General features: G+C 44.3%; 1 protein-coding gene across 1 annotated transcript in view; it reads right to left on the reverse strand.

Annotated features, from left to right (window-relative positions):
- The window catches only part of LOC109903045 (cilia- and flagella-associated protein 57-like), a 34,540-nt gene that overhangs the window by 5,742 nt on the left and 14,519 nt on the right, over window positions 1-14,279 (reverse strand). The window contains 3 exon segments of the mRNA XM_031838034.1: window positions 100-216; window positions 4,656-4,838; window positions 11,191-11,349. Coding sequence (XP_031693894.1) covers window positions 100-216; window positions 4,656-4,838; window positions 11,191-11,349 — 459 coding nt within the window.

The raw sequence follows: 14,279 nt of genomic DNA on the forward strand, positions 1-14,279 counted from the left end.
GAAGAGGGGTTGGTCATATGCAAAGATAAAAACACAAATATAAACACCTGCCATGCACTCAAGGTAAAATGGTATCCCTCTCCCTCACACACTACATACCTTCTGCAGTCCCTTGTGCATCTCCTTGTCGGTGGTGGTGAGTTTGAGCTTCTGCTCAGCGATGTCCAGTTCCTGTTGAGCGTTCTTCTTGTGGAAGGTATCCAGCTCCTGCTCCATCTACAGAGTACAGGAAGCCCATAGCATTGATCTCTATATACTCCCTCATACAGCTGATCTATAGCACTCATCTAAACCCTGATCCACTCTTATCTATATGGACACAGGCATCATTTCCATCTACATGAAGAGAGGGCTAAAAGTTGGCAGGCGGTTTAAATAAGTATCAATGAACTAAAGTAGGAAAAGCCTCCCCATTTTTCCTCCAAACATAATGATGATCATTATGGCCACATAGTTCTATTTTTGTTTCATCAGACCAGAGGACATTTCTCCAAAAAGTAAGATCTTTGTCCCCATGTGCAGTTGCAAACTGTAGTCTGGCTTTTTTAATGGAGGTTTTGGAGCAGTGGCTTCTTCCTTGCTGAGCGGCCTTTCAGGTTATGTCGATATAGGACTCGTTTTACTGTGGATATACAGTGGGGAGAACAAGTATTTGATACTCTGCCGATTTTGCAGGTTTTCCTACTTACAAAGCATGTAGAGGTCTGTAATTTTTTTATCATAGGTACACTTCAACTGTGAGAGACGGAATCTAAAACAAAAATCACAAAAATCACATTGTATGATTTTTAAGTAATTAATTTGCATTTTATTGCTTGACATAAGTATTTGATACATCAGAAAAGCAGAACTTAATATTTTTGGTAAAGAAACCTTTGTTTGCAATTACAGAGATCATACTTTTCCTGTAGTTTCTTGACCAGGTTTGCACACACTGCAGCAGGGATTTTGGCCCACTCCTCCATACAAACCTTTATTTTTTATTTGATTTTTTTATTTCACCTTTATTTAACCAGGTAAGCTAGTTGAGAACACCTTTATTTAACCAGGTAGGCTAGTTGAGAACACCTTTATTTAACCAGGTAGGCTAGTTGAGAACACCTTTATTTAACCAGGTAGGCTAGTTGAGAACACCTTTATTTAACCAGGTAGGCTAGTTGAGAACACCTTTATTTAACCAGGTAGGCTAGTTGAGAACACCTTTATTTAACCAGGTAAGCTAGTTGAGAACACCTTTATTTAACCAGGTAAGCTAGTTGAGAACACCTTTATTTAACCAGGTAGGCTAGTTGAGAACACCTTTATTTAACCAGGTAAGCTAGTTGAGAACACCTTTATTTAACCAGGTAAGCTAGTTGAGAACACCTTTATTTAACCAGGTAAGCTAGTTGAGAACACCTTTATTTAACCAGGTAAGCTAGTTGAGAACACCTTTATTTAACCAGGTAAGCTAGTTGAGAACACCTTTATTTAACCAGGTAGGCTAGTTGAGAACACCTTTATTTAACCAGGTAAGCTAGTTGAGAACACCTTTATTTAACCAGGTAAGCTAGTTGAGAACAAGTTCTCATTTGCAACTGCGACCTGGCCGAGATAAAGCATAGCAGTGTGAGCATACAACAAAGAGTTACACATGGAGTAAACAATTAACAAGTCAATAACACAGTAGAAAACAAAGGGGGGGTCTATATACAATGTGTGCAAAAGGCATGAGTAGGTAGGCAAATAATTACAATTTTGCAGATTAACGCTGGAGTGATAAATGATCAGATGGTCATGTACAGGTAGAGATATTGGTGTGCAGAAGAGCAGAAAAGTAAATAAATAAAAACAGTATGGGGATGAGGTAGGTGAAAAGGGTGGGCTATTTACCAATAGACTATGTACAGCTGCAGCGATCGGTTAGCTGCTCAGATAGCTGATGTTTGAAGTTGGTGAGGGAGATAAAAGTCTCATTATGACCTTCTCCAGATCCTTCAGGTTTCGGGGTTGTCGCTGGGCAATATGGACTTTCAGCTCCCTCCAAAGATTTTCTATTGGGTTCAGGTCTGGAGACTGGCTAGGCCACTCCAGGACTTTGAGATGCTTCTTACGAAGCCACTCCTTAGTTGCCCTGGCTGTGTGTTTCGGGTCGTTGTCATGCTGGAAGACCCAGCCACGACCCATCTTCAATGCTCTTACTGAGGGAAGGAGGTTGTTGGCCAAGATCTCGCGATACATGGCCCCATCCATCCTCCCCTCAATATGGTGCAGTTGTCCTGTCTCCTTTGCAGAAAAGCATCCCCAAAGAATGATGTTTCCACCTCCATGCTTCACGGTTGGGATGGTGTTCTTGGGGTTGTACTCATCCTTCTTCTTCCTCCAAACACAGCGAGTGGAGTTTAGACCAAAAAGCTATATTTTTGTCTCATCAGACCACATTACCTTCTCCCATTCCTCCTCTGGATCATCCAGATGGTCATTGGCAAACTTCGGACGGGCCTGGACATGCGCTGGTGTAACGGATGTGAAATAGCTAGCTAGTTAGCGGTGGTGCGCGCTAAGGGCCGCGGCTTTTGTGGAGCGATGGGTAACGATGCTTCGTGGGTGACTGTTGTTGATGTGTGCAGAGGGTCCCTGGTTCGAGCCCGGGTATGGGCGAGGGGACGGTTTAAAGTTATACTGTGACATTGGTGCCGTGACCCGGATCACTGGTTGCTGCGGAAAAGGAAGAGGTCAAAAGGGGGGTGAGTGTAACGGATGTGAAATAGCTAGCTAGTTAGCGGTGGTGCGCGCTAAATAGCGGTTCAATCGGTGACGTCACTTACGCTGAGACCTTGAAGTAGTGGTTCCCCTTGCTCTGCAAGGGCAGCGGCTTTTGTGGAGCGATGGGTAACGATGCTTCGTAGGTGACTGTTGTTGATGTGTGCAGAGGGTCCCTGGTTCGAGCCCGGGTATGGGCGAGGGGACGGTTTAAAGTTATACTGTTACACTGGCTTGAGCAGGGTGACCTTGCGTGCGCTGCAGGATTTTAATCCATGACGGCGTAGTGTGTTACTAATGGTTTTCTTTGAGACTGTGGTTGAGACTCTTCAGGTCATTGACCAGGTGCTGCCGTGTAGTTCTGGGCTGATCTCTCACCTTCCTCTAAATCATTGATGCCCCACGAGGTGAGATCTTGCATGGAGCCCCAGACCGAGGGTGATTGACCATCATCTTGAACTTCTTCCATTTTCTAATAATTGCGCCAACAGTTGTTGGCTTCTCATCAAGCTGCTTGCCTATTGTCCTGTAGCCCATCCCAGCTGGGTGCAGGTCTACAATTTTATCCCCGATGTCCTTACACAGCTCTCTGGTCTTGGCAATTGTGGAAAGGTTAGAGTCTGTTTGATTGAGTGTGTGGACAGGTGTCTTTTATACAGCTAACGAGTTCAAACAAGTGCAGTTAATACAGGTAATGAGTGGAGAACAGGTGGGCTTCTTAAGAAAAACGAACATGTCTGTGAGAGCTGGAATTCTTACTGGTTGGTAGGTGATCGAATACTTATGTCATGCAACAAAATTCAAATTAATAACTTAAAAATCATACAATGTGATACTTTTGAACCCGTGTCCTCCAGCATCTTCACAAGGTTCTTTGCTGTTGTTCCGGGATTGATTTGCACTTTTCGCACCAAAGTGTGTTCATCTCTAGGAGACAGAAAGCGTCTCCTTCCTGAGCGGTATGACGGCTACGTGGTCCCATGGTGTTTATACTTGTGTACTATTGTTTGTACAGATGAACGCAGTACCTTTAGGCGTTTGGAAATTGCTCCCAAGGATGAACCAGACTTGTGGAGGTCTACAATTCTTTTTCTGAGGTCTTGGCTGATTTCTTTTGATTTTCCCATGATGTCAAGCAAAGAGGCACTGAGTTTGAAGGTAGGCCGTGAAATACATGTAACGGCTCTCGTTGGTGGTAGGAAGAGTAGACCAAAGCGCAGCGTGGAAAGTGTTGATGATTATTTTATTCAAAAAACACTCAAACAAAATAACAAAAGCGAAAAAACACAGTTCTGTCAGGCTAAGAAACTAAACAGAAAACAAGATCCCACAACCTAATGGTGGGAAAAAGGGCTGCCTAAGTATGATCCCCAATCAGAGACAACGATAGACAGCTGCCTCTGATTGGGAACCACACTCGGCCAAAAACAAAGAAACAGAAGACAGAATTTCCCACCCTAGTCACACCCTGACCTAACCAAACATAGAGAATAAGGATCTCTAAGGTCAGGGCTTGACAACACATCCACAGGTACACCTCCAACTGACCCAAATAATGTCAATTAGCCTATCAGAAGCTTCTAAAGCCATGACATAATTTTCGGGAATTTTCCAAGCTGTTTAAAGGCACAGTCAACGTAGTGTATGTAAACTTCTGTCCCACTGGAATTGTGATACAGTGAATTATATGTGAAATAATCTGTCTGTAAACAATTGTTGGAAAAATTACTTGTGTCATGCACAAAGTAGATGTCCTAACCGACTTGCCAAAACTATAGTTTGTTAACAAGAAATTTGTGGAGTGGTTGAAAAACAAGTTTTAATGACTCCAACCTAAGTGTATGTAAACTTCCGACTTCAACTGTACCTACTCAAGAGACATTTCAGCAATGGTTAACAAATTCAACAATGACAGTTAACCAGTTAAAGAACTGATACAGGAGGAGGATGTTATACCTCATGGGCTCTTTCATCTCCTTGATGTCCTTCTCTCTGGGCTCAATCTGTTTCTTCAGTTCTTTGATCTTGTAGTCCAGAACAAACTTAAATTTCCCCAGCTCCTGGTTCTTCTTTTTCAGGTCATATATGCATTTCTCCTACACAGGGATAAAGGACAAGACAAGACAAACAGGCCTCAGATCAGATCATGGATGTGTTTCTCTTACAAAGGATCAGGGACAAGACCCTAGCCTGCTGATCACAGATATGTTGTGCTGTCCTGCCAACTCATGTGGTCTTTGTCACGCAACAACCATAGGAGTTGGCAAGACAAGACAAACAGGCCTCAGATCAAAAAATCCAATCAAATTTTATTAGTCACATACGCCGAATACAACACCTTACAGTGAAATGCTTACTTATAGCCCCTAACCAACAATGCAGATGAAAAAAATATGGATAAGAATAAGAAATAAAAGTACCAAGTAATTAAAGAGCAGCAGTAAAATAACAATAGCGAGACTATATACAGGGTACAGGTACAGAGTCAATGTGCGGGGGCACCGGTTAGTTGAGGTAATTGAGGTAATATGTACATGTACAGTGCCTTTGCGAAAGTATTCGGCCCCCTTGAACTTTGCGCCCTTTTGCCACATTTCAGGCTTCAAACATAAAGATATAAAACTGTATTTTTTTGTGAAGAATCAACAACAAGTGGGACACAATCATGAAGTGGAACGACATTTATTGGATATTTCAAACTTTTTTAACAAATCAAAAACTGAAAAATTGGGCATGCAAGATTATTCAGCCCCTTTACTTTCAGTGCAGCAAACTCTCTCCAGAAGTTCAGTGAGGATCTCTGAATGATCCAATGTTGACCTAAATGACTAATGATGATAAATACAATCCACCTGTGTGTAATCAAGTCTCCGTATAAATGCACCTGCACTGTGATAGTCTCAGAAGTCCGTTAAAAGTGCAGAGAGCATCATGAAGAACAAGGAACACACCAGGCAGGTCCGAGATACTGTTGTGAAGAAGTTTAAAGATTTAAGTTTAAAGATTTCCCAAGCTTTAAACATCCCAAGGAGCACTGTGCAAGCGATAATATTGAAATAGAAGGAGTATCAGACCACTGCAAATCTACCAAGACCTGGCCGTCCCTCTAAACTTTCAGCTCATACAAGGAGAAGACTGATCAGAGATGCAGCCAAGAGGCCCATGATCACTCTGGATGAACTGCAGAGATCTACAGCTGAGGTGGGAGACTCTGTCCATAGGACAACAATCAGTCGTATATTGCACAAATCTGGCCTTTATGGAAGAGTGGCAAGAAAAAAGCAATTTCTTAAAGATATCCATAAAAAGTGTTGTTTAAATTTTGCCACAAGCCACCTGGGAGACACACCAAACATGTGGAAGAAGGTGCTCTGGTCAGATGAAAACAAAATTGAACTTTTTTGGCAACAATGCAAAACGTTATGTTTGGTGTAAAAGCAACACAGCTCATCACCCTGAACACACCATCCCCACTGTCAAACATGGTGGTGGCAGCATCATGGTTTGGGCCTGCTTTTCTTCAGCAGGGACAGGGAAGATGGTTAAAATTGTTGGGAAGATGGATGGAGCCAAATACAGGACCATTCTGGAAGAAAACCTGATGGAGCCTGCAAAAGACCTGAGACTGGGACGGAGATTTGTCTTCCAACAAGACAATGATCCAAAACATGAAGCAAAATCTACAATGGAATGGTTCAAAAATAAACATATCCAGGTGTTAGAATGGCCAAGTCAAAGTCCAGACCTGAATCCAATCGAGAATCTGTGGAAAGAACTGAACTGCTGTTCACAAAAACTGCTCTCCATCCAACCTCACTGAGCTCGAGCTGTTTTGCAAGGAGGAATGGGAAAAAATGTCAGTCTCTCGATGTGCAAAACTGATAGAGACATACCCCAAGCGACTTACAGCTGTAATCGCAGCAAAAGGTGGCGCTACAAAGTATTAACTTAAGGGGGCTGAATAATTTTGCACGCCCAATTTTTCAGTTTTTGATTTGTTAAAAAAGTTTGAAATATCCAATAAATGTCGTTCCACTTCATGATTGTGTCCCACTTGTTGTTGATTCTTCACAAAAAAATACAGTTTTATTTCTTTATGTTTGAAGCCTGAAATGTGGCAAAAGGTCGCAAAGTTCAAGGGGGCCGAATACTTTCGCAAGGCACTGTAAGTAGTTATTAAAGTGACTATGCATAGATGATAATAACAGAGAGTAGCAGTGGTGTAAAAGAGGGGGGGAATCCAATTAGTCTGGGTAGCCATTTGATTAAGTGTTCAGGAGTCTTATGGCTAGGAACTGTTTAGAAGCCTCTTGGACCTAGACTTGGTGCTCCGGTACCGCTTGCCGTGCGGTAGCAGATAGAACAGTCTATGTCTGGGGTGGCTGGAGTCTTTGACACTTTTTAGGGCCTTCCTCTGACACTGCCTGGTGTAGAGGTCCTGGATGGCAGGAAGCTTTGCCCCACTTCACACTAACTGACTAGACAATCATTTAACTGCCATGTAATTGTAACGGATGTGAAACAGCTAGCTTAGTTAGCGGTGGTGCGCACTAAATAGCGTTTCAATCGGTGACGTCACTTGCTCTGAGACCATGAAGTAGTGGTTCACCTTGCTCTGCAAGGGCCGCGGCTTTTGTGGAGCGATGGGTAACGATGCTTCGAGGGTGACTGTTGTTGATGTGTGCAGAGGGTCCCTGGTTCGCGCCCGGGTATGGGCGAGGGGACAGTCTAAACTTATAATGTTACATAATAACTCATAGAATATAACATGGCATGATGCAATGTTGCCATGTAACAGGTTTGTTAGGTGTTTAAATAAGCCATGAAATCAACCCATTCTCTTTATAGTCTTTGACTTGAGTTATTTGTCCAGTTCAATTACATTCATAATCCTCTTCCAACATTAATATCCCATGAAATTGAATATAAAATGTCACTTCCATAGTTCAACAATACAAGCTAGTTAGTGAACCAAATCTAATGTTCAAGCTTAACTTCTGGGAGGCATCTTTAATGTTCAAATGTATCATCGTTAGTGACGACGAGCGTTAGAACAACAGTTGCCACGGCTACTCTGCTGAGTGTGAATCTTTATTCATGAAGAGAAAGGATAGGAGGATGGATCTGTGTTTGAACTGAACTGGGGCCTCCTCTTTTAATGCGGGGCCATTTTGTTATAATTTACTCTCTGTCCAATTAGCTATTTGAAAGCGTTTCATCTTGAGGGCAGGTGGTGTGTGTGAGTGTAGAGGAAGGGGGGGGGGGGTAATCTTTTCATAGACAGCATCTGTGACATTTACACATTAAAGACAGTTATCAATTATTGTCTCTATTCAGTCTGTGTCGCTGAAGCGTTACAGAGAACACGGTAGAAATGTAAAGGTCATTTCCTATTGAGACGACATCTGCAGCTTTTACCATGAAGCAGTCTCTGCTGACGTGGGAACATTGCCTTTAAATTTCAATAACGCTGTAGCGCTGAGTTTCCACGATCCGGATTGAATAGTTCCCCAAGTGTCCCTCTGCACACTAAGGCTGTGGCCCAAACACTTTATTTAATTGTATTTATTTCACCTTTGTTTAACCAGGTAGGCCAGTTGAGAACAAGTTCTCATTTTCAACTGCGTCCTGGCCAAGATAAAGTAAAGCAGTGCGACACAAACAACACAGAGTTACACATGGAATAAACAAACGTAGTCAATAACACAATAGAAAAAGTCTATATACAGTGTGTGCACAGTGTTTCATTTAAGACACATCCTATCCCCTCAGCCCTCAAATTAGGTGGACACTTCTGATGGCGTATCATGATGTCTGACGAGTTTACACTTGCAGGGCGAGGGAGGAAGGACGGAATGATTTTTAAATGGACCACCTTCCCTGGAAATTTGTCAATCGTTCATCCCGCGATGATTGTGTTTTCAGCCACCGGTAGCTTGTGGCTGCTTTATATGCACTAGTCAATTATGAGTGCATGTCTACTTATATTAAATATATAATTATTCATATACGCCTACTGTATGATAGCTAGCAAATGAATGATCTAACTAACATTAGCCTGCCTACTGTATGATAGCTAGCAAATGAATTATCTAACTAACATTAGCCTGCCTACTGTATGATAGCTAGCAAATGAATTATCTAACTAACATTAGCCTGCCTACTGTATGATAGCTAGCAAATGAATTATCTAACTAACATTAGCCTGCCTACTGTATGATAGCTAGCAAATGAATTATCTAACTAACATTAGCCTGCCTACTGTATGATAGCTAGCAAATGAATTATCTAACTAACATTAGCCTGCCTACTGTATGATAGCTAGCAAATGAATTATCTAACTAACATTAGCCTGCCTACTGTATGATAGCTAGCAAATGAATTATCTAACTAACATTAGCCTGCCTACTGTATGATAGCTAGCAAATGAATTATCTAACTAACATTAGCCTGCCTACTGTATGATAGCTAGCAAATGAATTATCTAATTAACATTAGCCTGCCTACTGTATGATAGCTAGCAAATGAATTATCTAACTAACATTAGCCTGCCTACTGTATGATAGCTAGCAAATGAATTATCTAACTAACATTAGCCTGCCTACTGTATGATAGCTAGCAAATGAATTATCTAATTAACATTAGCCTGCCTACTGTATGATAGCTAGCAAATGAATTATCTAACTAACATTAGCCTGCCTACTGTATGATAGCTAGCAAATGAATTATCTAACTAACATTAGCCTGCCTACTGTATGATAGCTAGCAAATGAATTATCTAACTAACATTAGCCTGCCTACTGTATGATAGCTAGCAAATTAATTATCTAACTAACATTAGCCTGCCTAGCTGGAACTTCTGAAGGAAAATGTTTTATTTCTACCATTTCCAAAAGATGACCAAACAAAAACAGATTTACTTTTTATAAGACGTGTTTGTGCCGTCATGTGAATTAGTAGCACAATGTCTAACGTATTTGCATTTTGCATTCGTTTTTACTTACACTTGTATGTTGACTTCTCCATTAATGTTGTTTTAAGTTTTCGCTGACTTTTCTTAGTGAATGTACAATCGTCGCTAATTGAATTATGGGCAGTTTCAGGCCTCGGAGTGAACATAATTGTACACTTGCAAAGCCGACTAAAACGAGGGCTGAGGGGCTTACGTCGCAAACTTCCCTTGCTTGGCTAATCATTTGGACCGCCCTCCAAGATGGCGACAGGGATTCCCCCAAGGGCATAAGTGGATGAGGGTGTATCTTTTAAGTGTTTGGACCGCACGTAAGAGACATAGTTAGAAGAGGATGAAAATGGTTGTCTCCTCCCTCAGAACACTGATGTTAAAATATGGACATGCTCTTTGGAGGGATATAACATCGCAAATCAATTACGCCAACAGCCCCATTCTTTGATCATGCTTTGTTTACGCAGGGACACAACATGTCAACATGTAACCTTATGCGAAAAAAGAGGGGGATAGTTTAATTAAAAATATATATTTTACCCTTATTTTACCAGGTAAGTTGACTGAGAACACATTCTCATTTACAGCAACGACCTGGGGAATATTTACAGGGAAAAGGAGGGGGGAGGAATGAGCCAATTGGAAGTTGGATGATTAAGTGGCCATGATGGTTTGAGGCCAGATTGGACATTTTTACCAGGACACCGGGGTTAACATCCCTACTCTAAAGAGTGGACTTTTTTGCCATGGGATCTTTAGTGACCACAGAGAGTCAGGACATGCGTTTAATGTGCCACCCGAAAGACGGCACCTTGCAACAGGGCAATGTCCCCAATCACTGACCAGGGCTAGTAAGATAAAAAAATGTTTAGACCAGAGGAAAGAGTGCCTTCTACTGGCCCTCCAACACCACTTCCAGCAGCATCTGGTCTCTCATCCAGGACCAACCCTGATTAGCTTCAGAGGCAAGTCAGCAGTGGGATGCAGGGTGGTATGCGTACGTGAGTTTGTGTTCGCAGAGCAAGTGTCTGAGTCGGTGCCTGAAACGGTGGCCTGCTCCACCACATGCTGATGCAGTGGGATTATTCATTATTGGACCTTCACACTCTGGTTCAGTGCTGTGAGAAGGGGAGGAGTCTCACAGTCTCAAAGTCACCTTGTCTGGTGTGATGCATGGGACTGGGACTGGGACTCAGGATAATAGATGTATGGGGGAGAACAACTTTTATGGACAATATATAATAGCGCATAAGTTGATTGTGTTCGATTATGAGAGAAGAACATTTGAACAAAGTCAACTACAATCATAAACAGTAGAGGTCCATCAATAAAACTGACTTTTTTCTTTCCTTCGTGTTTCAACAGTTTCAATGGCATCCAGTCAAGGAACCGTCCATGTTTATGCATACCTTGGAGGCAAACCTAACCCTCTCCATGCCATGGCACCTGTCTGTACCCCCTCAGCCCAGCAGCAGCCCTCTCACCTTATCCTGGATGGTGTCATCCCTTTCTTGGATCTCTTTCTTCAGGGCCAGGATGTCTCTCTCCAGACACTTCTGATGTGCCAGTAGCTTCTGTTGCTCTGTCTTCATCTTCTCTTTCTCCATGCTCCTGTCGTCCATATTCTTCTGCAGGCTGCTGAACTGCAGTGTGTGTGCGTGGGTGTGTGTGTGAGGGAGGGAGGGGAGGACAGGGGGTAGACGTGGCAGGGAGAGGAGGAAAATGTCATCAGTCACTGTCGTCATAACTCATTGGGACTTACACAATGGTCATATTCTTTATAGCTTCCCATAACCAACAATAAAGCCTCCACATGCAGTACCATATTGGATAGTAAAAACAGCCTAACCTGATCTAGGGAGAAAGGCAAGAAAAGACAGCAGACAGACAGAATGGGGCCATAGGACTGCAGAATCTACACACAGGATCTGACTTAACATTCTCCCTGTGATATTGAGTGAGCAAGCGGAGGGAGCACATTAGAGCCTAACTATGGACACATGGACAGGCCCTGCTCGCCGTCAGTAGGCCGTATGCTGCGTCTGATTGGCTGTAATTATGATGTACCACTGTGATGAGAGGGCAGGCAGGGTCTAGGTGGGAGAGGGTTGGGGAGGGAGTGTGTGAAGGATGGGAGTTGGAGGGAGACTAGCGGGGAATCTTGCATCCTCTCCTCTGTCCTCTCCCCCTGTCACTCTCCCCCCGTCCTCTCCCCCCCGTCCTCTCCCCCCCGTCCTCTCCCTCCCGTCCTCTCTCCCCCATCCTCTCTCCCCCATCCTCTCTGCCCCATCCTCTCCCCCATCCTCTCCCCCGTCCTCTCCCCCGATCCTCTCTCCCCCATTCTCTCTCCCCCATCCTCTCTCCCCCATCCTCTCCCCCGTCCTCTCCCCCCCATCCCTCTCCCCCGTCCTCTCCCCCCCATCCCTCTCCCCCCGTCCTCTCTCTCCCATCCTCTCTCCCCCATCCTCTCTCCCCCGTCCTCTCCCCCGTCCTCTCCCTCCCGTCCTCTCCCCTGTCCTCTCCCTCCCGTCCTCTTCTCTCCATTCTCTTCACACTTCCATATCAAAATGTCTGAGGAAAATGAGGAGGGAGGGAGGAGGAGAAGAGATACAGAAAGAAGGAGGGAGAGGGGTAGGAGAAGAGATACAGAAAGAAGGAGGGAGAGGAGGAGGAGAAGAGATACAGAAAGAAGGAGGGAGAGGGGGATGAGAAGAGATACAGAAAGAAGGAGGGAGAGGAGGAGGAGAAGAGATACAGAAAGAAGGAGGGGGAGGAGAAGAGAAGAGATACAGAAAGATGGAGGGAGAGGGGGATGAGAAGAGATACAGAAAGAAGGAGGGAGAGGAGGAGGAGAAGAGATACAGAAAGATGGAGGGAGAGGGGGATGAGAAGAGATACAGAAAGAAGGAGGGAGAGGAGGAGGAGAAGAGATACAGAAAGAAGGAGGGGGAGGAGAAGAGAAGAGATACAGAAAGATGGAGGGAGAGGGGGATGAGAAGAGATACAGAAAGAAGGAGGGGGAGGAGGAGGCAAAGAGATACAGAAAGATGGAGGGAGAGGGGGATGAGAAGAGATACAGAAAGATGGAGGGAGAGGGGGAGGAGAAGAGATACAGAAAGAAGGAGGGAGAGGGGGAGGAGAAGAGATACAGAAAGATGGAGAGAGGGGGAGGAGAAGAGATACAGAAAGAAGGAGGGAGAGGGGGATGAGAAGAGATACAGAAAGAAGGAGGGGGAGGAGGAGGCAAAGAGATACAGAAAGATGGAGGGAGAGGGGGATGAGAAGAGATACAGAAAGATGGAGGGAGAGGGGGAGGAGAAGAGATACAGAAAGAAGGAGGGAGAGGGGGAGGAGAAGAGATACAGAAAGATGGAGAGAGGGGGAGGAGAAGAGATACAGAAAGAAGGAGGGAGAGGGGGAGGAGAAGAGATACAGAAAGAAGGAGGGAGAGGGGGTGGAGAAGAGATACAGAAAGAAGGAGGGAGAGGGGGAGGAGAAGAGATACAGAAAGAAGGAGGGAGAGGGGGTGGAGAAGAGATACAGAAAGATGGAGGGAGAGGGGGAGGAGAAGAGATACAGAAAGAAGGAGGGAGAGGGGGAGGAGAAGAGATACAGAAAGATGGAGGGAGAGGGGGAGGAGAAGAGATACAGAAAGATGGAGGGAGAGGGGGAGGAGAAGAGATACAGAAAGATGGAGGGAGAGGGGGAGGAGAAGAGATACAGAAAGAAGGAGGGAGAGGAGGAGGAGAAGAGATACAGAAAGATGGAGGGAGAGGGGGAGGAGAAGAGATACAGAAAGATGGAGGGAGAGGGGGAGGAGAAGAGGTGAAGAGGGGGAGGAGGGAGAGATGAAGAAAGAAGGAGGGGGAGGAGAAGAGACAGAAAGAAGGAGGGGGAGGAGAAGAGACACAGAAAGAAGGAGTGAGAGGGGAGGAGAAGAGATACAGAAATAATGAGGGACAGGGGAGGAGGGAGAGAAAGAAAGAAAGGAGGGAGAGGGGAGGAGAAGAGTGAAGAGGAGGAGGAGGGGGAGGAGGGAGAGATAAAGAAAGAAGGAGGGAGAGATAAAGAAAGAATGAGGGACAGGGGAGGAGGGAGAGAAAGAAAGAAAGGAGGGAGAGGGGAGGAGGGAGAGAAAAAAGAAGGAGGGAGAGAGGAGGAGGGAGAGAAAGAAAAAGGAGGGAGAAAGATGTGGAAAATAGCAAGGCAAGAAAGATGGGGAGAAAGAGGGGGAATGATAGAGAGAGGTGAAAGGATAGAGTGGGGATAAGAAAGATAACAAAAAGAGAGATGGCAAGAGTCAGAAGGAGAGATATAGAGAGATAAAGAGGGCATGAACGGGAGCTCTACCTCAACACAGACAGAGGTCAGAGGACAGAGGTCATCCTAGCACGGCATATGTGAAGAAGATGGATAATCCCATTGTTGGGTGTTTGCTTATGCACCTGTAGTAACCTACATCCTCAATTATCCCAGTAAAGACCAAGCTAAAGAGTTACTCCGCATGCCATTCACCGCCTCATCTTTTATTTCAGCTCATGAAACATGGGACCAACACTTTACGTGTTACGTT

Source organism: Oncorhynchus kisutch, linkage group LG13 (genome assembly GCF_002021735.2).
Source record: "Oncorhynchus kisutch isolate 150728-3 linkage group LG13, Okis_V2, whole genome shotgun sequence".
In the NCBI taxonomy this organism is placed as follows: Eukaryota; Metazoa; Chordata; class Actinopteri; order Salmoniformes; family Salmonidae; genus Oncorhynchus; species Oncorhynchus kisutch.